This window comes from Nipponia nippon, unplaced genomic scaffold (genome assembly GCF_047370975.1).
Source record: "Nipponia nippon isolate SJK-2023a ecotype South Korea unplaced genomic scaffold, ASM4737097v1 scaffold_41, whole genome shotgun sequence".
In the NCBI taxonomy this organism is placed as follows: Eukaryota; Metazoa; Chordata; class Aves; order Pelecaniformes; family Threskiornithidae; genus Nipponia; species Nipponia nippon.
In genome coordinates this window covers 941,386-964,844 of record NW_028262360.1, presented here as the reverse complement: position 1 = coordinate 964,844, position 23,459 = coordinate 941,386, and the positions used below count along the sequence as shown (strand labels likewise).

The following is a 23,459-nucleotide window of genomic DNA, read 5'->3' as shown; positions in this document are numbered from 1 at the left end:
CCCCTGGCGGGCCACCAGCGGCCCCCCCGCGCTGGCCCCTACCTGGGGAGGGGAGGGGACAGGCCTTCTCAGCGGCGGGGGCCAGGCTGTTGTCGGCCGGGCCGGTGGTGCCGGTGAGGGACACCTGGACGCACTGCCCGTAGAGGTCCACCACCGCGTACACCTCTGCGGGGGCGGGGCGGGGGCGGGGCGGGGGCGGGGATGGGGGAGGGGGCGCCTCAGCGCCGCCCCCGCCCCGCGTCGCTCCCCGCCCCCCCCCCCCGGCCCCATGGCCCCATGTCCCCGTGTCCCTGTATCCTCCTCCATGTCCCCATCCCCGTGTCCCCACCCCCATGTCCCCATCCCCGTGTCCCCGTCCCCATGTCCCCATGTCCCTGTCCCCTCCTCCATGTCCCCAGCCCCGTGTCCCTGTGTCCCCATCCCCATGGCCCCACCCCCATGTCCCCATCCCCATGGCCCCATGTCCCCATGTCCCCCTCCATGTCCCCATCCCCATGTCCCCATGTCCCCATCCCCATGTCCCCATGTCCCCGTCCCCTCCTCCATGGCCCCAGCCCTGTGTCCCTGTGTCCCCGTCCCCCTGTCCCCCTCCATGGCCCTGTCCCCATCCCTGTGTCCCTGTCCCCCTGTCCCCATCCCCATGTCCCCAGCCCCGTGTCCCTGTGTCCCCGTCCCCCTGTCCCCATGTCCCCATGTCCCTGTCCCCTCCTCCATGTCCCCATCCCCATGTCCCCACCCCCATGTCCCCATCCCCATGGCCCTGTCCCCATGGCCCCAGCCCCATGTCCCCCTCCATGTCCCCGTCCCCATCCCCGTGTCCCCGTCCCCCTCTCCCCGTGTCCCCATGTCCCCTCCTCCATGGCCCCAGCCCCGTGTCCCTGTGTCCCCGTCCCCATGTCCCCGTGTCCCCATGTCCCTGTCCCCTCCTCCATGGCCCCAGCCCCGTGTCCCCGTCCCCATGTCCCCAGCCCCGTGTCCCCCTCCATGACCCTGTCCCTGTGTCCCCGTCCCCATGTCCCCATGTCCCCAGACCACCACAGGACCCCACGAACCGAGCACACGGCGCCGCCGCAGGACCCCCCGTCCCCCCACAACGTCCCCCTGTGTCCCGTCCCCCCCCCGCCCCGTGTCCCCATGTCCCCGCGCTGTCCCCTCACCCGCCGGCAGCCCCGAGCAGGCGACGCCCTGGTCGGCGCCGTTGATGAAATAGCGCAGGTCCCCCCGCGCCGTCCGCATCATCCCGATGCGCGAGCCCGTCCCCAGCGAGTCCAGGTCGCAGCCGTAGTTGTTCCGCATGGTGTTACCGTCCTGCATGATGGCCGTCCCGCTGCGGGGACGCGGGGAGGTGGCGGGGGACGCCGGGGGGGGGGGGGGGAGGGGAGGGGGATGCGGGGTCCCGTGGCGGCACGGGGCGGGGGGGGGCGCCCCAGGGAGCTGCGGTGCTTGGGGAGGGATGGGGACCCTGGGGAGGGATGGGGACCCTGGGGACAGATGGGGACCCTCAGGGATGGATGGGGACCCTTGGGGACAGAGGGGGACCCTAGGGACAGAGGGGGACCCTCGGGGAGGGATGGGGACCCTGGGGACAAGCAGGGACCCTTAGGGACAGATGGGGACCCTGGGGAGGGATGGGGACCCTTAGGGATGGATGGGGACCCTTGGGGACAGAGGGGGACCCTGGGGAGGGATGGGGACCCTGGGGACAAGCAGGGACCCTTGGGGACAGAGGGGGACCCTAGGGACAGAGGGGGACCCTCGGGGAGGGATGGGGACCCTGGGGTCAGAAAGGGACCCTGGGGACAAGCAGGGACCCTTAGGGACAGATAGGGACCCTTGGGGACCCTCGGGGACAGACAGGGACCCTTAGGGACAGATGGGGACCCTGGGGTGGGATGGGGACCCTCAGGGAGGGATGGGGACCCTTGGGGACAGAGGGGGACTCTGGGGACAGATGGGGACCCTGGGGACAAGCAGGGACCCTTGGGGACAGAAAGGGACCCTAGGGACAGATGGGGACCCTTGGGGACAGAGGGGGACCCTGGGGTCAGAAAGGGACCCTTAGGGACAGATAGGGACCCTTGGGGACCCTCGGGGACAGACAGGGACCCTTAGGGACAGATGGGGACCCTGGGGTGGGATGGGGACCCTCAGGGAGGGATGGGGACCCTTGGGGACAGAGGGGGACCCTGGGGTCAGAAAGGGACCCTTAGGGACAGATAGGGACCCTTGGGGACCCTCGGGGACAGACAGGGACCCTTAGGGACGGATGGGGACCCTGGGGACAAGCAGGGACCCTTAGGGACAGATAGGGACCCTTGGGGACAGAGGGGGACAAGCGGGGACCCTTGGGGACAGACGGGGACCCTGGGGGATGGGTGGGGACCCTGGGGGACAAGCGGGGACCCTTGGAGATGGATGGGGACCCTTAGGGACAGATGGGGACCCTGGGGACAGATGGGGACCCTCGGGGATGGATGGGGACCCTTGGGGACAAGCGGGGACCCTTGGGGATGGATGGGGACCCTTGGGGACAGACGGGGACCCTGGGGAGGGATGGGGACCCTGGGGACAAGCAGGGACCCTTAGGGACAGATGGGGACCCTTGGGGATGGATGTACTGGTGGCCCAGTACAACCCCTTGGGGACCCAGGTGGCCCCTTGGGGACCGAGGTGGCCCCCTGGGGCCACCAAGGACAAGACCTGGCCCCTTGGGGACAGAAGGGGACATTGGGGACAAGAGGGGCGGACAGGGCTTCCCTCGGGGAACCTGGGGACCCAGTACAGCCCCTTGGGGACCCAGGTGGCCCCTTGGGGACTGAGGTAGCCCCTTGGGGACCCAGGTGGCCCCCCGCAGGTGACGTCCCCCCGCCTCACCTCAGCATCCAGGTGTCGTAGTCGATGTCCGTCATGGTGTTGGGGAACTCCAGGTCCTCGGGGCGGATGGCGGTGACGCCTGCGGGGACGAGGGGGGGGTGACAGGGGACATGGGGGGAGGGGACAGGGGTGGGGGGGTGTCCCCCCCCCCCGTGTGTCCCCCCCGTGTCCCCCCCGTGTCCCCTCTCACCCGCCTCGATGGAGCCGGACCAGCGATCCACCATCTTCTGGATGACGATCTCAAAGAGCTCCCCGTCCCGCAGCGCCCTGGGGGACACGGGTGTCACCGGGGGGGCACCCCAAAACCTTGGGGGGGGGGGGGGGGGGGGAAGGGAGGGCAGAGGGACCCCCGGGTGGGTGCGGGGGGGGGTTGGGTGCTGCGGGAGAGCCCTGGGGGGAGGGGGGGGATTTGGGAGGGGTTGGGGGCAGATTGAGGGGTGCTGGGGCAGATTGGGGGGGCAGGGGCAGGTTTGGGGGGGCAGGGGCAGATTTGGGGGGTGCAGGAGCAGATTTGGGGCGGATTTTTGGGGTGCAGGGGCAGATTTGAGGGGGTGCAGGGGCAGGTTTGGGGGGGCAGGGACCAGCCTGGGGCAGGTTTGGGGGGGCAGGGGCAGGTTTGGGGGGCAGGGACCAGCCTGGGGCAGGTTTGGGGGGGCAGGGGCAGGTTTGGGGGGGCAGGGACCAGCCTGGGGCAGATTTGGGGGGGCAGGGGCAGGTTTGGGGGGGCAGGGACCAGCCTGGGGCAGGTTTGGGGGGGCAGGGGCAGGTTTGGGGGGCAGGGACCAGCCTGGGGCAGGTTTGGGGGGGCAGGGGCAGGTTTGGGGGGCAGGGACCAGCCTGGGGCAGGTTTGGGGGTGCTGGGACAGATTGGGGGGGGCAGGGGCGGATTTTTGGGGTGCAGGGGCAGATTTGGGGGGTGCAGGGGCAGATTTGGGGGGGCAGGGACCAGGCGCTGGGGCAGGTTTGGGGCCCCAGGGCCAGATTTGGGGGGTGCAGGAGCAGTTTGGGGTGCGGGGGCGGGGTTTTGGGGTGCCGCTGAGGTTGGAGATGAGGGGGTGCAGGCGGCAGTGACCTGGGCGGCCGCTCTGGCGCAGGGGGCACGGATTTTGGGGGCCCAGGGCCAGGATTTGGGGGGGCAGGGGGGATTTTGGGGCAGGTGGGGGTGCTGGGGAGATTTTGGGGGGCAGGGGGGGATTGGGGGGCGGGGCGGGGCAGGTTTGGGGGGGCCGCTGGGGCAGGTTTGGGGGGGCGGGGCGGATTGGGGGGGCTGGGGCAGGTTTGGGGGGCAGGGGCAGGATTGGGGGGGCTGGGGCAGTTTGGGGGGCAGGGGCAGGTTTGGGGGGCAGGGGCAGGATTGGGGGGGCTGGGGCAGTTTTGGGGGGCAGGGGCAGGATTGGGGGGGCAGGGGCAGGTTTGGGGGGGCAGGGGCAGGATTGGGGGGGGCTGGGGCAGTTTGGGGGGGCTGGGGCAGGTTTGGGGTGCATGGGGGGTTTTGGGGTGCCGCTGACCGGTTGGAGATGACGATGGCGGCGGCGGCAGTGACCTCACCGCGGCCGCTCTGGCGCAGGTTGGGCACGGGGGACGTTTGGGGCCCCAGGGCCAGGATTTGGGGCGCGGGGGGGGGTTTGGGGGGGGGGGGGGGGGGGTTTGGGGTGGGGGTGGGGATTTTGGGGTGCGGGGTTGGGGTGCCGCTGACCGGTTGGAGATGACGATGGCGGCGGCGGCAGTGACCTCACCGCGGCCGCTCTGGCGCAGGTTGGGCACGGGGGACGCTGGGTGCCCCAGGGCCAGGATTTGGGGCGGGGGGGGGGGATTTTGGGGGTGGGGGTGGGGATTTTGGGGGGCGGGGGGGGATTTTTGGGGTGCGGGGGGCGGGGTTTTGGGGTGCCGCTGACCGGTTGGAGATGACGATGGCGGCGGCGGCAGTGACCTCACAGCGGCCGCTCTGGCGCAGGTTGGGCACGGGGGACGTTTGGGGGCCCAGGGCCAGGATTTGGGGCGCGGGGGGGATTTTGGGGGTGGGGGTGGGGATTTTGGGGGGCGGGGGGGATTTTGGGGTGCATGGGGGGTTTTGGGGTGCCGCTGACCGGTTGGAGATGACGATGGCGGCGGCGGCAGTGACCTCACCGCGGCCGCTCTGGCGCAGGTTGGGCACGGGGGACGCTGGGTGCCCCAGGGCCAGGATTTGGGGCGGGGGGGGGGGGGGGATTTTGGGGGTGGGGGTGGGGATTTGGGGGTGGGGGTGGGGATTTTGGGGTGCGGGGGGTGGGGGTTGGGGTGCCGCTGACCGGTTGGAGATGACGATGGCGTCGTTGAACTCGGAGCGGCAGTTCTGGCGCAGGGCGGTGCGGCCGCCGTTGGTGATGAGGGCGTTGGTGCCGTGCAGGCGGTGGAAGCGGAGGTCGCTGGGGGAGGCCCCCGGGGGGGAGGGGCTCTCGGGGGACCCCGGGGTGTCCCCGTCCGAGCCGTCACCCGTCACCGATGTCACCTCTGGGGACACACACACACACACCCCCCCCCGTGACACCCCGAATCTGGGGGTCTGGACACCCCCCCCCCCCCCCCGCCCCCGATCCAGCCCTGCACCCCAAGGTGGCCCCGCGCTCTGGGGTCCCCAAAGCCCCCTCCCCCCCGCGATGTCCCCAAGCCCCCAAAACCCCACCTCTGGTGTCCCCAGGACCCCTGTCCCCCCCAAACCCCAACCTCAGTGTCCCCAAAGCCACCCCCTGATGTCCCCAGTGTCCCCAAAGCCACCCCCCGATGTCCCCAATGCCCCCCTCGATGTCCCAGGTCCCTCAAAGCCACCCCCTGATGTCCCCAATGTCCCCAAAGCCACCCCCTGATGTCCTCAAGTCCCTCAAAGCCACCCCCTGATGTCCCCAAAGCCACCTCTTGATGTCCCAGGTCCCTCAAACCCACCCCCGATGTCCCCAAAGCCACCCCCTGATGTCCCCAAAGCCCCCAAACCCACCCCTGATGTTCCCAAAGCCACCCCCCGATGTCCCCAAAGCCACCCCCTGATGTCCCCAATGTCCCCAAACCCACCCCCTGATGTCCCCAAAGCCCCCTCGATGTCCCAGGTCCCTCAAACCCACCCCCCGATGTCCCCAAAGCCACCCCGATGTCCCCAAAGCCCCCAAACCCACACCCTGATGTCCCCAAAGCCCCCAAACCCACCCCTGATGTCCCCAAAGCCACCCCCTGATGTCCCCAAAGCCCCCAAACCCACCCCTGATGTCCCCAAAGCCACCCCCGATGTCCCCAAAGCCACCCCCTGATGTCCCCAAAGCCCCCAAACCCACCCCTGATGTCCCCAAAGCCCCCCCTGATGTCCCAGGTCCCTCAAAGCCAACCCCTGATGTCCCCAAAGCCACCCCTGATGTCCCCAAAGCCCCCAAACCCACCCCTGATGTCCCCAAAGCCACCCCCCGATATCCCAGGTCCCTCAAAGCCACCCCCTGATGTCCCCAAAGCCCCCCCCCCCGATATCCCAGGTCCCTCAAAGCCACCTCCCGATGTCCCCCAAGCCCCCCCAGACCTCCACCTCTGACCTCCCCGGCTGTCCCCCCAATGTCCCCAACGGGTGTCTCTGTGTCCGTGTGTGTGTGTGTCCCCCCGCCCCCCCAGGCGCTCACCGCCGTCCTCGACGATGGTGGCCTGGGCGGCCTGGCCGTAGAGGTCCACCACGGCGTAGACGTTGGGGGGGACGTTCCAGGCGGCGGGTCCCTGCGCCACCCCGTTGACGAAGAAGTGGAGGGTACCGTCGTCCCTGCGTACCACCCCCACCGTGTCCCCCGCCTGCGGGGACGCGCGTCACCCGAGGAAAGGGGACAGACACCCCGGGTGTCCCCGTCCCTGTCCCCAAAGCAGGGACGCAGGGGTGGGGGGTTGTCCCACCTTCAGGCGGTCGAGGTTGTGGCCGTACTCGTCGAGGACGGTGGTGCCGTTGTGCATCACCCCGTTGCCCGTCATCATCCAGGTGCCTGCGGGGACGGGGTTGGGGACACGACCCGTGGAGGAGAGGGGTGGCTGGGGACACCTTGGGGTGGCTGGGGACACCTTGGGGACACCCAGGAGCAGCTGGGGACACCCAGGAGTGGCTGGGGACACCTTGGGGACACCAGGAGCAGCTGGGGACACCTTGGGGACACCAGGAGTGGCTGGGGACACCTTGGGGACACCCAGGAGCGGCTGGGGACACCCAGGAGTGGCTGGGGACACCTTGGGGACACCCAGGGGTGGCTGAGGACACCCAGGGGTGGTTGGGGACACCTCGGGGACACCCAGGGGTGGCTGGGGACACCTCAGGGACACCCAAAGGTGGCTGGGGACACCTCGGGGACACCCAGGAGCGGCTGGGGACACCTTAGGGACACCCAAAGGTGGCTGGGGACACCTTGGGGACACCAGGAGTGGCTGGGGACACCCAGGAGCGGCTGGGGACACCTTGGGGACACCCAGGGGTGGCTGAGGACACCCAGGAGTGGCTGGGGACACCTTGGGGACACCCAAAGGTGGCTGGGGACACCCAGGGGTGGCTGGGGACACCTTGGGGACACCCAAAGGTGGCTGGGGACACCTTGGGGACACCCAGGGGTGGCTGGGGACACCCAGGAGCAGCTGGGGACACCTTGGGGACACCAAGAGTGGCTGGGGACACCCAGGAGTGGCTGGGGACACCTTGGGGACACCCAGGGGTGGCTGAGGACACCCAGGAGTGGCTGGGGACACCTTGGGGACACCCAAAGGTGGCTGGGGACACCCAGGGGTGGCTGGGGACACCTTGGGGACACCCAAAGGTGGCTGGGGACACCTTGGGGACACCCAGGGGTGGCTGGGGACACCCAGGAGTGGCTGGGGACACCTTGGGGACACCCAGGGGTGGCTGGGGACACCCAGGAGTGGCTGGGGACACCTTGGGGACACCAGGAGTGGCTGGGGACACCTTGGGGACATGCAGGGGTGGCTGGGGACACCTTGGGGACACCAGGAGTGGCTGGGGACACCCAGGAGTGGCTGGGGACACCTTGGGGACATGCAGGGGTGGCTGGGGACACCTTGGGGACAACCAGGGGTGGCTGGGGACACCCAGGAGCAGCTGGGGACACCTTGGGGACACCAGGAGTGGCTGGGGACACCTTGGGGACACCCAGGGGTGGCTGGGGACACCCAGGAGCGGCTGGGGACACCTTGGGGACACCAGGAGTGGCTGGGGACACCTTGGGGACACCCAGGAGCGGCTGGGGACATGCTGGGAGTGGTTTGAGATGTCCTGAGGACACCCAGGGGTGGCTGGGGACACCTTGGGGACACCCTGGGGTGGCTGGGGGTGGGAGCCTCGTAGGGACCCCGTGGAGATGTTGGGGACCCCTTGGGGACATCAGGGACCCATCTGAGCACGGGCGGGTCATGGTGGAGCAGAGCTGGAGGTAGGCAGGGGTGGTGACACCATGGGGACGTTGGGAACCCCACGGAGATGTTGGGGACCCCACAGAGACGTTGGGGACCCCACAGAGACCCCGTGGAGATGTTGGGGACCCCATGGAGATGTTGGGGACCCCACAGGGACCCCATGGAGATGTTGGGGACCCCGTGGAGACATTGAGGACCCCATGGGGACCCTGTGGAGATGCTGGGGACCCCATGGAGATGTTGGGGACCCCATGGAAACCCCACGGAGACGTTGGGGACCCCACGGGGACCCCGTGGAGATGTTGGGGACCCCATGGAGATGTTGGGGACCCCACAGGGACCCCGTGGAGACGTTGGGGACCCCATGGGGACGTTGAGGACCCCATGGGGACCCCATGGAGATGTTGGGGACCCCACGGAGACGTTGGGGACCCCACGGAGACCCCGTGGAGATGTTGGGGACCCCGTGGAGACGTTGGGGACCCCACGGAGATGTTGGGGACCCCATGGAAACCCCATGGAGATGTTGGGGACCCCACGGGGACGTTGGGGACCCCACGGGGACCCCGTGGAGATGTTGGGGACCCCGTGGAGACGTTGGGGACCCCATGGAAACCCCACGGAGATGTTGGGGACCCCACGGGGACCCCGTGGAGATGTTGGGGACCCCACGGAGACGTTGGGGACCCCATGGGAACCCTGTGGAGATGTTGGGGACCCTATGGAGATGTTGGGGACCCCATGGAAACCCCATGGAGATGTTGGGGACCCCACGGAGACGTTGGGGACCCCACGGGGACCCCGTGGAGATGTTGGGGACCCCGTGGAGACGTTGGGGACCCCATGGGAACCCTGTGGAGATGTTGGGGACCCTATGGAGATGTTGGGGACCCCATGGAAACCCCACGGAGACGTTGGGGACCCCACGGAGACCCCGTGGAGATGTTGGGGACCCCACGGGGACCCCGTGGAGACGTTGGGGACCCCACGGGGACGTTGGGGACCCACCTGAGCGCAGGTTGGTCATGGTGGAGGGCAGCTGGAGGTAGGCGGGGTTGTGCGTGGTCACCCCGATCTCGATGGACCCCGCCCACTTGTCCACCATCTTGTCGATGCGGACCTGGAAGAGCTCGTTGTCCCGCAGCGCCCGGGCGCTGAGCACCACCCCGTGGTTGAAGTCGTCCGTCGCGCTGGGGACGGGGACACGGGGACATCAGGACACCGAGGGGACGAGGGATGGGTCCGGCGGGGACATGGGGACACGACGTCAGCAGGGACACCGGGGATGGGTCATCACGTCAACGGGGACACCAGGGATGGGGACACCAGGACATGACGTCAGTGGGGACACCAGGGATGGGGACACCAGGGATGGGGACACCGGGACATGACATCAACGGGGACACCAGGGATGGGGACACCAGGACATGACGTCAGTGGGGACACCAGGGATGGGGACACCAAAACATGACGTCAATGGGGACACCAGGGATGGGGACACCAGGGATGGGGACACCAGGGATGGGGACACAGGGACACGACGTCAGTGGGGACACCAGGGATGGGGACACCGGGGATGGGGACACCAGGGACATGACGTTAGTGGGGACACCAGGGATGGGGACACGAGGACATGACATCAATGGGGACACCAGGGATGGGGACACCGGGGATGGGGACACCGGGACATGACATCAACGGGGACACCAGGGATGGGGACACCGGGGATGGGGACACCGGGGATGGGGACACCGGGACATGACATCAACGGGGACACCAGGGATGGGGACACCAGGGATGGGGACACCAGGGATGGGGACACAGGGACACGACGTCAGTGGGGACACCAGGGATGGGGACACCGGGACACGATGTCAATGGGGACACCAGGGATGGGGACACCAGGGATGGGGACACCGGGACATGACATCAATGGGGACACCAGAGATGGGGACACCAGGGATGGGGACACCAGGACACGATGTCAATGGGGACACCAGGGATGGGGACACCAGGGATGGGGACACCGGGACATGACATCAATGGGGACACCAGGGATGGGGACACCGGGACATGACGTCAGTGGGGACACCAGGGATGGGGACACAGGGACACGACATCAGTGGGGACACCAGGGATGGGGACACCAGGACACGACGTCAGTGGGGACACCAGGGATGGGGACACCGGGGATGGGGACACCGGGACATGACATCAATGGGGACACCAGGGATGGGGACACCAGGGATGGGGACACCAGGGACACGACATCAGTGGGGACACCAGGGATGGGGACACCAGGGATGGGGACACCAGGACATGACGTCAGTGGGGACACCAGGGATGGGGACACCAGGGATGGGGACACCAGGGATGGGGACACCGGGACATGACGTCAATGGGGACACCAGGGATGGGGACACCAGGGATGGGGACACCAGGACATGACGTCAATGGGGACACCAGGGATGGGGACACCGGGACATGACGTCAGTGGGGACACCAGGGATGGGGACACCGGGACATGACATCAATGGGGACACCAGAGATGGGGACACCAGGGATGGGGACACCAGGACATGACATCAATGGGGACACCAGGGATGGGGACACCAGGGATGGGGACACCAGGGATGGGGACACTGGGACATGACATCAATGGGGACACCAGGGATGGGGACACAGGGACACGACATCAGTGGGGACACCAGGGATGGGGACGCCGGGACACGATGTCAATGGGGACACCAGGGATGGGGACACCAGGGATGGGGACACTGGGACATGACATCAATGGGGACACCAGGGATGGGGACACCGGGACATGACGTCAGTGGGGACACCAGGGATGGGGACACAGGGACACGACATCAGTGGGGACACCAGGGATGGGGACACCAGGACACGATGTCAATGGGGACACCAGGGATGGGGACACCAGGGATGGGGACACCAGGGATGGGGACACCGGGACATGACATCAATGGGGACACCAGGGATGGGGACACCAGGGATGGGGACACCAGGGACACGACATCAGTGGGGACACCAGGGATGGGGACACAGGGACACGACGTCAATGGGGACACCAGGGATGGGGACACCAGGGATGGGGACACCAGGGATGGACCCATCGCATCAGAGGACCCACGGTCGCTCCCTGTGACCACAAAACCATCTCCCCCCCCCCCCCCGTGTCCCCCCCGTGTCCCCCCCGTGTCCCCCCGTGTCCCCCCGTGTCCCCCCCGCGTCCCTCACTGCGGCCGCAGCGCCGTCCGTCCCTCGTTGACGACGGCCGCCTTCTGCCCGCAGTTGGGGTGGAAGAGGAGGCGGGGGGGCGGGGGTGGCCCGGCGGGTGGCCCGGCGGGGGGCTGAGGGGACGCGGGGGGACGACGGCCACCCTCGGGTGACAACGCCCGCAGGATGGCGTTGTTGCGGCGTAGGCGGTCGCTGTGGTTGTGGTTGTGGACGATGGTCACCTTCACCGCCATCCCGTAGAGGTCCACCACCCCGTAGACCACCAACGGAGTCAGCGTCGTTGCCACCCCTGGGGACGGGGACAGGGACGTCACCACAGCCACGCTGGGGACACCCCGGTCCCCTCAAGTTCATGGGGTGTCAACGTGGGGGACACCCCAAGGATGGGGACGTCCCCAGGAGCCACCTCGGGGTCCCCGTGTCCCCTCCCAGCCATGGGGTGACAACGTGGGGGACACCTCATGGATGGGGACGTCCCCAAGAGCCACTTTGGGGTCCCTCAAGGCCATGGGGTGACAACGTGGGGGACACCCCAGGGATGGGGACGTCCCCAAGAGCCACCTCGGGGTCCCCGTGTCCCCTCCCAGCCATGGGGTGACAACGTGGGGGACACCCCAGGGATGGGGACGTCCCCAGGAGCCACCTCGGGGTCCCCGTGTCCCCTCCCAGCCATGGGGTGACAACGTGGGGGACACCCCAGGGATGGGGACGTCCCCAGGAGCCACCTCGGGGTCCCCGTGTCCCCTCCCAGCCATGGGGTGACAACGTGGGGGACACCCCAGGGATGGGGACGTCCCCAGGACCCACCTCGGGGTCCCCGTGTCCCCTCCCAGCCATGGGGTGACAACGTGGGGGACACCTCATGGACGGGGACGTCCCCAAGAGCCACTTTGGGGTCCCTCAAGGCCATGGGGTGACAACGTGGGGGACACCCCAGGGATGGGGACGTCCCCAGGAGCCACCTCGGGGTCCCCGTGTCCCCTCCCAGCCATGGGGTGACAACGGGGGGGACACCCCATGGATGGGGACGTCCCCAGGAGCCACCTCGGGGTCCCCGTGTCCCCTCCCAGCCATGGGGTGACAACGGGGGGGACACCTCATGGATGGGGACGTCCCCAAGAGCCACTTTGGGGTCCCTCAAGGCCATGGGGTGACAACGTGGGGGACACCCCATGGATGGGGACGTCCCCAAGAGCCACCTCGGGGTCCCCGTGTCCCCTCCCAGCCATGGGGTGACAACGGGGGGGACACCTCATGGATGGGGACGTCCCCAGGAGCCACCTCGGGGTCCCCGTGTCCCCTCCCAGCCATGGGGTGACAACGTGGGGGACACCCCAAGGATGGGGACGTCCCCAGGAGCCATTTTGGGGTCCCCGTGTCCCCTCCCAGCCATGGGGTGACAACGTGGGGGACACCTCATGGACGGGGACGTCCCCAAGAGCCACTTTGGGGTCCCTCAAGGCCATGGGGTGACAACGGGGGGGACATCTCATGGACGGGGACGTCCCCAAGAGCCACCTCGGGGTCCCCGTGTCCCCTCCCAGCCATGGGGTGACAACGGGGGGGACACCCCAGGGATGGGGACGTCCCCAGGAGCCACCTCGGGGTCCCCGTGTCCCCTCCGCTGTGGGGACCCCCCCGTGTCCCCTCGGGGTGTCCCCGTGTCCCCCACCTTGGTCGATGCCGTTGATGTAGAAGTGGAGCGCGTTGTTGGCCTTCCTCGTCAGCCCGATGTGGTCCCCTTCCTGCGGGTGACAACGGGGGGGGACACGGGTGACAATGGGGTCCCCCCAAATCTGGGAGGGGGGGGGAGCCCCCCCAAACCCCCTGGGGTGTCCTCAAGGGGGGGGGGGGCATCAGTGGGACCCCCCCAAAACAAGCGGGGGGGTGGTGACATCACTGGGACCCCCCCAAACCCCAACAGGGGACACTGGGGGACGTTGGGGGTCCGGGGGGGGGGGAGATTAGGGGGGGTCCTCCCGATTTTGGGGGGCCCCAGGGAGATTTGGGGGGTCCCGGGGGGGTCCTCCCAATTTTGGGGGTCCTGGGGGGTCCTCCCGATTTGGGGGGTCCTGGGGGGTGCTCCCAATTTTGGGGGGGGCCCAGGGAGATTTAGGGGGTCCTGGGGGGTCCTCCCAATTTTGGGGGTCCCGGGGGGTGCTCCCAATTTTGGGGGGGGCCCAGGGAGATTTGGGGGGTCCCGGGGGGGTCCTCTCAATTTTGGGGGGGCCCCAAGGAGATTTGGGGGCCCCTGGGGGGGTGCTCTCAATTTTGGGGGGGCCAGGGAGATTTGGGGGGGTCCCGGGGGGGGTCCTCCCAATTTTGGGGGTCCTGGGGGGTCCTCCCGATTTGGGGGGCCCAGGGAGATTTGGGGGGTCCTGGGGGGGGTCCTCCCAATTTTGGGGGTCCTGGGGGGGTCCTCCCGATTTGGGGGGCCCCAGGGAGATTTGGGGGGTCCTGGGGGGTGCTCCCAATTTTGGGGGGGGGCCCAGGGAGATTTAGGGGGTCCTGGGGGGGGTCCTCCCAATTTTGGGGGGGGCCCAGGGAGATTTGGGGGTCCCGGGGGGGTCCTCTCAATTTTGGGGGGGCCCCAGGGAGATTTGGGGTCCCGGGGGGTCCACTCAATTTTGGGGGGTCCCAGGGAGATTTGGGGGTCCTGGGGGGCCCCTCCCAATTTTGGGGCTCCTGGGGGGTTATCTCCAATTTTGGGGGGCCCTGATGGGGTCTAGGGTTGTCTTGGGGGGGGGGTCGAGGGGGTCCCCCTGATTTTGGGGTGCCCTGGGGCGGGGGGGGGTCCCAAAGCAGCACATCTCCTGATTTTAGGTGCCCCAGGAAAGATTTGGGGGGGGGGGGGGGCGGCGTCTCTCCAATTTTGGGGGGCCCCGAGGGGGTTTGGGGGTCTGGGGGTCCTGGGGGGGGGGTCCCCCCGATTTTGGGGGGCCCCTGGGAGGGGGGAGGGGGGGGTCACCTGCAGCTCGTCGAGGCTGAACTCGCAATATTCGCGCCGCGTCCCCTTCCCATTGGTCAAGATCCCGCAGCCGCTCATCATGATGGTGCCTGGGGGGGGGGGGACCCGAGATTTTAGGGGGGACCCCGACATTTTGGGGGGAGGGGGACCCCAATATTTTGGGGGGGGGGGTGGGGGGGTGGAGGACACCTCACCGGAGCGGAGGTTGGTCATGGTAGCGGGGTACTCCAGGCTGTTGGGGTTGTGCGCCGTCACCCCGATCTCGATGGACCCCGACCATTTGTCCACCAATTTATCGATACGGATCTGGGGGGGGGGGATCAGGGACCCCCAAAACCCCCCTGCAGCCCCCCAAAACCCCCCCCCCCCGAAGCTCCACAGCCCGCCCCCCGGACCCTGTGGGAGCCCCCCTTTGCTCCCAGGACCCCCAAAATGTCCTCAAGGGACCCTCAGGTCCTCAATGGTCTCCCCAAGACCCCCCACAACCCCGCAACACCCCCCAGGACCCCCCATCCTTCCCCCAAATCCCCCCAGGACCCCCCAACCCCCCCAGGACCCCCAAAGCCCCCCAGGACCCCCCAACCCCTCCCCAAATCCCCCCCCAGGATGCCCCAAGCCCCCCAGGACCCCCCAACCCCCCCAAATCCCCCCAAGACCCCCCAAGCCCCCCAGGACCCCCCAACCCCTCCCCAAATCCCCCCCAGGACCCCCCAACCTCCCCCCAAAGCCCCCCCAGGACCCCCCAACCTCCCCCCAAATCCCCCCAGGACCCCCAAAGCACCCCAGGACCCCCCAACCTCCCCCCAAAGCCCCCCCAGGACCCCCCAACCCCCCCAAAGCCCCCCCAGGACCCCCCAAGCCCCCCAGGACCCCCCAAGCCCTCCCCAAATCCCCCCAGGACCCTCCAAGCCCCCCAGGACCCCCCAAGCCCCCCAAATCCCCCCAGGACCCCCAAAGCCCCCCAAATCCCCCCAGGACCCCCAAGCCCCCCAGGACCCCCAAAGCCCCCCCAAATCCCCCCCAAAGGACCCCCCAAATCCCCCCAGGACCCCCAAGCCCCCCCAGGACCCCCCAACCTCCCCCCAAAGCCCCCCCAGGACCCCCCAGCCCCCCCCAGGACCCCCCAAATCCCCCCCCCAGGACCCCCCGGACGCCCCCCCGCCCCCCCGGCACCTCGAACATCTCCCCGTCGCGCAGGGGCCGGTTGGTGAGGACGACGCCGTTGTTGAACTCGTCCAGCGGCCGCCGGCGCTCGGCCGTCTTGTGCCCATTGCTCAGCTTGATGAGGGCCCCGCACTTCTCGTGGAACAGCAGCGCCTCATTGGACAGCGCCGCGCCGGGACCCGCCCACGCCGCGCCTGCGGGGTGGGGCTGGTGAGGCCACGCCCCTCCTTCGGGGGACACGCCCCCCCGGGAGGGGACACGCCATCCTAAAGCCACCCCCACCCCTCCACAGACCTATCCATCATGGCTAATGACTGGGGAAAGCTCCGCCCACTGAGGTGGGCCACGCCCCCCCGGAGAGGCCACACCCCCTTGGAGAGACCACACCCCCTTAAAACAAGCCCCACCTGCAAAACAGCCACACCCATTAAAATATCTATTAATCGGGTGCTTTAGGGAAATAAATAAGGGGAAAGCTCCGCCCCCTGTGACACGCCCCCCGGAGAAACCACACCCCTTATTGGACAAGCCACGCCCCCATCGGGACAAGCCACGCCCCCATCGGGACAGAAGGCACTCAGCCACAGCTCCATTAAAAGGCATGGGTTGGGCTGGCCACGCCCACCAATAGGTCCCACCCCAACCGGTTAAGCCCCGCCCACCCTGGAAGACCACGCCCCTTTGAGAGGCTCCACCCACTTGGGAGAGCCATGGGTGGGGATGGCAAAGGCTCCGCCCCCCCCGGGATGGCCCCACCCCCTCAGAGCCCCACCCACCTGCTGCCCCCACCCCTAGGACTGGCCACGCCCGTCCACCCCAGGCCCCGCCCACCAGCCCCAGGCCCCGCCCCCTGTCACTCACCACCCTCGGGGGGGTCGAGGCTGTCGGGGAACTTGTCGGGGCGGGGCTGGGCGCGGGGCGGGGCCGGGGCGGGGGGCAGCGCTGAGGGGGGGCACCAGTCACCCCAGTGCTCCCAGTAACCATCCCAGTACCACCCCCAGTAACCCCAGTGCTCCTAGTAACCAACCCAGTACGCCCCCAGTGACCCCAGTAACCAACCCAGTACCCTCCCAGTACCCTCCCCAGTAACCCTAGTCCTTCCAGTAACCATCCCAGTACCCCCACCAGTCACCCCAGTGCTCCCAGTACCATCGCCAGTAACCTCAGTGCTCCCAGTAACAATCGCAGTACCCACGCCAGCGCTCCCAGTAACCAACCCAGTACCCCCAGTGCTCCCAGTAACAACCCCAGTAACCCCAGTGCTCCCAGTAACCAACCCAGTACCCTCCCAGTACCGCCCCCAGTAACCCCAGTAACAACCCCAGTACCTCCACCCAGTAACCCCAGTGCTCCCAGTAACCACCCCAGTACCCCCCTGTAACCCCAGTGCTCCCAGTAACCACCCCAGTGCCTCCAATAACGTCCCCAATGACCCCAGTGCTCCCAGTAACCACCCCAGTACCCTCCAGTGCTCCCAGTAGCACCCCCCAATAACCCCAGTGCTCCCAGTAATGACCTCAGTACCCTCCAGTGCTCCCAGTAGCACCCCCCAATAACCCCAGTGCTCCCAGTAATGACCTCAGTACCCTCCAGTGGTCCCAGTAAGGCCCCCCAATAACCCCAGTGCCCTCCAGTGCTCCCAGTAATGCCCCCCTGTACCCTCCCAGTGCTCCCAGTAACCCACCCAGTACCCACCCCAGTGCTCCCAGTATCCCCAGGACCCCCAAACCCCCTCCCCATGTCCCCAGCCCCCCAAATCCCCCTCCCCATCACCCCCAGCCCCCCAAATCCCCCCTCCCTGCCCCCAAATCCCCCCTCCCCATCACCCCCAGCCCCCCAAATCCCCCCTCCCTGCCCCCAATCCCCCTCCCCATCACCCCCAGCCCCCCAAATCCCCCCTCCCTGCCCCCAAATCCCCCTCCCCATCACCCCCAGCCCCCCAAATCCCCCCTCCCTGCCCCCAATCCCCCCTCCCCATCACCCCCAGCCCCCCAAATCCCCCCTCCCTGCCCCCAATCCCCCTCCCCATCACCCCCAGCCCCCCAAATCCCCCCTCCCTGCCCCCAATCCCCCCTCCCCATCACCCCCAGCCCCCAAATCCCCCCTCCCTGCCCCCAATCCCCCCTCCCCATCACCCCCAGCCCCCCAAATCCCCCCTCCCTGCCCCCAATCCCCCCTCCCCATCACCCCCAGCCCCCCAAATCCCCCCTCCCTGCCCCCAAATCCCCCTCCCCATCACCCCCAGCCCCCCAAATCCCCCCTCCCTGCCCCCAAATCCCCCTCCCCATCACCCCCAGCCCCCCAAATCCCCCTCCCTGCCCCCAAATCCCCCTCCCCATCACCCCCAGCCCCCCAAATCCCCCCTCCCTGCCCCCAATCCCCCCTCCCCATCACCCCCAGCCCCCCAAATCCCCCCTCCCTGCCCCCAAATCCCCCTCCCCATCACCCCCAGCCCCCCAAATCCCCCCTCCCTGCCCCCAAATCCCCCTCCCCATCACCCCCAGCCCCCCAAATCCCCCCTCCCTGCCCCCAATCCCCCCTCCCCATCACCCCCAGCCCCCCAAATCCCCCCTCCCTGCCCCCAAATCCCCCTCCCCATCACCCCCAGCCCCCCAAATCCCCCCTCCCTGCCCCCAATCCCCCCTCCCCATCACCCCCAGCCCCCCAAATCCCCCCTCCCTGCCCCCAAATCCCCCTCCCCATCACCCCCAGCCCCCCAAATCCCCCCTCCCTGCCCCCAAATCCCCCCTCCCCATCACCCCCAGCCCCCCAAATCCCCCCTCCCTGCCCCCAAATCCCCCTCCCCATCACCCCCAGCCCCCCAAATCCCCCCTCCCTGCCCCCAATCCCCCTCCCCATCACCCCCAGCCCCCCAAATCCCCCCCTCCCCGCCCCCAAAGCCCCCTCCCCATCACCCCCAGCCCCCCAAATCCCCCCTCCCTGCCCCCAAATCCCCCTCCCCATCACCCCCAGCCCCCCAAATCCCCCCTCCCTGCCCCCAATGCCCCCTCCCCATCACCCCCAGCCCCCCAAATCCCCCCTCCCTGCCCCCAATCCCCCCTCCCCATCACCCCCAGCCCCCCAAATCCCCCCTCCCTGCCCCCAAATCCCCCTCCCCATCACCCCCAGCCCCCAAATCCCCCCTCCCTGCCCCCAAATCCCCCCTCCCCATCACCCCCGGCCCCCCAAATCCCCCCTCCCTGCCCCCAAATCCCCCCCCTCCCCAATTACCCGGCAGGGGGGTGGGTACCGGCGGTAAAGGGGGGGCCGGGGGGGGTCCAGCCACCTCGGGTGGGACGACGGTAACCTGGGTACATTTCCCATAAAGATCCACCACCGCCCAAACGCGGGGAGGGAGCCCGGCCGCCGCCACCCCCCAGTCCCTCCCGTTCACCCAAAGTCGTAATTCCCCCCCGGGAGTCGCTTGAACCCCAACTCGATCTCCTTCCCCTAAAGCATCTAAATCCGGCCCAAAATCTTCACGTAAGGAACGACCGTCGCGAAGAACGGAACAACCGGAGACGACCCATGAACCGCCGCGGAGCCCGGTAGCGCTGCTGGGAAAATCCAGTTCGGCCGGATCCAGCGCCGTCACCCCCACCTCGATGGAGCCGCTCCAGGAGTTCACCTGGAAAAAGGAAAGGGGGAAAAAAAGGGTTAAAGGGGGGCTTTGATGGAGAAAAAGGGGGGTAAGGAGGGGAATGGGGGTCCCTGATGGGGGAAATGGGGGGTTCAGGGGGTCTGAGGGGGTCCCTGGGGGGAATGAGGGGGTTCGGGGGGCCCTGATGGGGGAAATGGGGGAAAATGGGGGGTTCAGGGGGTCTGATGGGGGAAATGGGGGGTTCAGGGAGGCCCTGATCTCTGGGGGGAAATGGGGGAAATGGGGTTCAGGGAGGCCCTGAGGGGGGTCTCTGGGGGGAATGGGGGAAATGGGGGTTCAGGGGGTCCCTGATGGGGGAAATGGGGGAAAATGGGGGGTTCAGGGGGGCCCTGATGGGGGAAATGGGGGGTTCAGGGGGTCTGAGGGGGAAGGGGGGTCCCTGGGGGGAATGGGGGAAATGGGGGTTCAGGGGGGCCCTGATGGGGGAAATGGGGGTTCAGGGGGTCTGGGGGGGGTCCCTGAGGGGGAATGGGGGGGAAATGGGGGTTCAGGGGGCCCTGATGGGGGAAATGGGGGGAACAGGGGGTTCAGGGGGCCCTGATGGGGGAAATGGGGGGAACAGGGGGTTCAGGGGGCCCTGATGGGGGAAATGGGGGGGAACGGGGGTTCAGGGGGCCCTGATGGGGGAAATGGGGGCTCAGGGGGTCTGAGGGGGGGAGGGGGGGTCCCTGGGGGAATGGGGGGAAATGGGGGTTTAAGGGGAAAATGGGGGGATTAGGGGGTCTCTGATGTGGAAAGCAAGGGGAAATGGGGGTCCCTGAGGGGGAAATGGGGGTTCAGGGGGTCTGGGGGGTCCCTGAGGGGGAATGGGGGAAATGGGGGTTCAGGGGGCCCTGATGGGGGAAATGGGGGGGAACAGGGGGTTCAGGGGGGCCCTGATGGGGGAAATGGGGGCTCAGGGGGTCTGAGGGGGGGGGGGGTCCCTGGGGGGAATGGGGGGAAATGGGGGTTTAAGGGGAAAATGGGGGGATTAGGGGGGTCTCTGATGTGGAAAGCAAGGGGAAATGGGGGTCCCTGAGGGGGAAATGGGGGTTCAGGGGGTCTGGGGGGGTCCCTGAGGGGGAATGGGGGAAATGGGGGTTCAGGGGGTCCCTGATGGGGGAAATGGGGGGGAACAGGGGGTTCAGGGGGCCCTGATGGGGGAAATGAGGGGGTTCAGAGGGGCCCTGATGGGGAAATGGGGGGAAATGGGGGTCTGAGGGGGAGGGGGGGGTCCCTGGGGGGAATGGGGGGAAATGGGGGTTCAGGGGGTTCATGATGGGGGAAATGGGGGGAACGGGGGGTTAAGGGGGGCCCTGATGGGGAAATGGAGGGGAAATGGGGGTTCAGGGGCTCCCTGATGGGGAAATGGGGGGAATGGGGGGTTCAGGGGGCTCTGATGGGGGAATGGGGGTCCCTAATGGGGGGAGAGGGGGAAATGGGGGTCCCTGATGGGGAAACGAGGGGGAATGGGGGGTTCAGGGGGCCCTGGTGTGGGGAAAGGGGGAAAATGGGGGTTCAGGAGGTTCCTGATGGGGGAAATGGGGGTTTGGGGGGGCCCTGATGGGGAAATGGGGGAAATGGGGGTCTGAGGGGGGGAGGGGGGTCCCTGGGGGGAATGGGGGGAAATGGGGGGTTCAGGGGGTTCATGATGGGGGAAATGGGGGGAACGGGGGGTTCAGGGGGGCCCTGATGGGGGAAATGGGGGCTCAGGGGGTCTGAGGGGGGTCCCTGGGGGGGAATGGGGGGGAAATGGGGGGTTCAGGGGGTCCCTGATGGGGGAAATGGGGGTTTGGGGGGCCCTGATGGGGAAATGGGGGGGGGAAATGGGGGTCCCTGGGGGGAATGGGGGGAAATGGGGGTCTGAGGGGGGGAGGGGGGTCCCTGGGGGGGAATGGGGGGGAAATGGGGGGTTCAGGGGGGCCCTGGTGTGGGGAAATGGGGAAAATGGGGGTTCAGGGGTCCCCCCCAGCCCCCTTCCCCAGTCCTCCCAGTGAACCCCAGTCCTCCCAGCCTCCTTTCCCAGTTTCCTTAGTCCCCTCAGTCTTCTTCCCCAGTCTTCCCAGTTAACCCTAGTCTCCCTTCCCCAGTCCTCCCAGTCCCCTTCTCCAATCTGCCCCAGCTGTCCCAGTTATCCCAGTACCCTCTTCCCCAGTCTCCCCCAGTCCCCTTTCCCCAGTCCTCCCAGGTAACCCCAGCCCTCCCAGGTCCCTTCCCCAGTCCTCCCAGTTACCCCAGCCCCCCTTCCCCAGCCTTCCCAGTTAACCCCCGTCCCCTTTCCCCAGTCTTCCCAGTTAACCCCCGTCCCCCTTCCCCAGTCTTCCCAGTTAACCCCAGTCCTCCCAGTCCCTTTCCCCAGTCTTCCCAGTTAACCCCAGTCCTCCCAGTCCCTTTCCCCAGTCTTCCCAGTTAACCCCAGTCCTCCCAGTCCCTTTCCCCAGTCCCCCTTCCCCAGTCTTCCCAGTTAACCCCAGTCCTCCCAGTCCCCTTCCCCAGTCCCTCCTCCCCAGTCTTCCCGGTTAACCCCAGTCCTCCCAGTCCCCTTCCCCAGTCCCTCCTCCCCAGTCTTCCCAGTTAACCCCAGTCCTCCCAGTCCCTTTCCCCAGTCTTCCCAGTTAACCCCAGTCCTCCCAGTCCCTTTCCCCAGTCCCCCTTCCCCAGTCTTCCCAGTTAACCCCAGTCCTCCCAGTCCCCTTCCCCAGTCCCTCCTCCCCAGTCTTCCCGGTTAACCCCAGTCCTCCCAGTCCCCTTCCCCAGTCCCTCCTCCCCAGTCTTCCCGGTTAACCCCAGTCCTCCCAGTCCCTTTCCCCAGTCCCTCCTCCCCAGTCTTCCCAGTTAACCCCAGTCCTCCCAGTCCCTTTCCCCAGTCCCCCTTCCCCAGTCTTCCCAGTTAACCCCAGTCCTCCCAGTCCCCTTCCCCAGTCCCTCCTCCCCAGTCTTCCCGGTTAACCCCAGTCCTCCCAGTCCCCTTCCCCAGGCCCTCCTCCCCAGTCTTCCCGGTTAACCCCAGTCCTCCCAGTCCCTTTCCCCAGTCTTCCCAGTTAACCCCAGTCCTCCCAGTCCCTTTCCCCAGTCCCCCTTCCCCAGTCTTCCCAGTTAACCCCAGTCCTCCCAGTCCCCTTCCCCAGTCCCTCCTCCCCAGTCTTCCCGGTTAACCCCAGTCCTCCCAGTCCCTTTCCCCAGTCTTCCCAGTTAACCCCAGTCCTCCCAGTCCCTTTCCCCAGTCCCCCTTCCCCAGTCTTCCCAGTTAACCCCAGTCCTCCCAGTCCCCTTCCCCAGTCCCTCCTCCCCAGTCTTCCCGGTTAACCCCAGTCCTCCCAGTCCCCTTCTCCAGTCCCTCCCAGCACCTCCCAGTCCCCTCCGTCCCCTCCCAGCGCCTCCCAGTCCCCTCCCAGCGCCCCCCCCCCACCTTCCTATCGATGCGGACGGTGAAGACGCGGCCGGGTCGCAGCGGATCGCGACTCAACACCAGTCCGTGATTAAATTCCTGCCCCGGTTGGGCCCGGGCCGCGCTCCGACCACCCTGCGACAACGACACCAGCTTCCCGGTCCGGGGGTGCAGCTCCCCGGGCCCCCCCGGGCCCCCGCCCGCCCCGCCGGGGCCCGGCGCCGCCATCGCGCTCCACCGAGCTCCACGGTACCGGCGGGCCTCCCCTCCCTACTCTTCATAGGCTTTTACGACGCTTTTACGACGTTTCGCGACGTTGCGCGACGCCAAGCGCTCGACGGCGGAGTGGCGCGACGCCCTGTTTAACCCCTTTTTCCGCCGCGTTCCTCCGGGGTTTCCCCCCCCCCGCCGCCCTCCTGTGCCCTCCCCCCGCGACCCCCATCCCCTCCCCCGCTTCTCTCCCCCTCTCCCCTCCCCCCGCCTCGCCCTAACGCCCTTTCGCAACTCTTTACGGCAGCGTGGCGACCTTCCCCCGAGTCGCTTTTACGGCACCGTCGCGCTGGCCGGCCCCTTGACGTCCCAGCAACGGTTGCCATGGAGACGGGGCCCAGCCTGGCAACGCGGCGGTCCCGCCGCTAATTAATCCCCGGTAACGAAGCTGCGCTAATTACGGGGCTGCCGCGGCCTGGAGGGGGGTAATTAGCGCTGGGAGCTCATTAATAGCTGAAACAAAGCGTTTACAAGGTACTGGTAGC

At 68.1% G+C, this 23,459-nt stretch overlaps 1 protein-coding gene across 1 annotated transcript in view; it reads right to left on the bottom strand.

Moving 5' to 3' along the window:
* Positions 1 to 23,000, bottom strand: part of NEURL4 (neuralized E3 ubiquitin protein ligase 4) — a 37,250-nt gene extending 14,250 nt beyond the window's left edge. Inside the window, 16 exon segments of the mRNA XM_087777768.1 lie at positions 43 to 165; positions 1,158 to 1,327; positions 2,875 to 2,953; positions 3,065 to 3,141; positions 5,163 to 5,364; positions 6,510 to 6,672; positions 6,772 to 6,857; positions 9,295 to 9,476; positions 11,545 to 11,833; positions 13,217 to 13,289; positions 14,513 to 14,601; positions 14,707 to 14,818; positions 15,686 to 15,870; positions 16,538 to 16,618; positions 18,908 to 19,304; positions 22,726 to 23,000. Of these exon segments, the coding sequence (XP_087633894.1) occupies positions 43 to 165; positions 1,158 to 1,327; positions 2,875 to 2,953; positions 3,065 to 3,141; positions 5,163 to 5,364; positions 6,510 to 6,672; positions 6,772 to 6,857; positions 9,295 to 9,476; positions 11,545 to 11,833; positions 13,217 to 13,289; positions 14,513 to 14,601; positions 14,707 to 14,818; positions 15,686 to 15,870; positions 16,538 to 16,618; positions 18,908 to 19,304; positions 22,726 to 22,932 (2,515 nt within the window). The 5' untranslated portion in view covers positions 22,933 to 23,000.
* Positions 23,001 to 23,459: the final 459 nt, after the last annotated feature.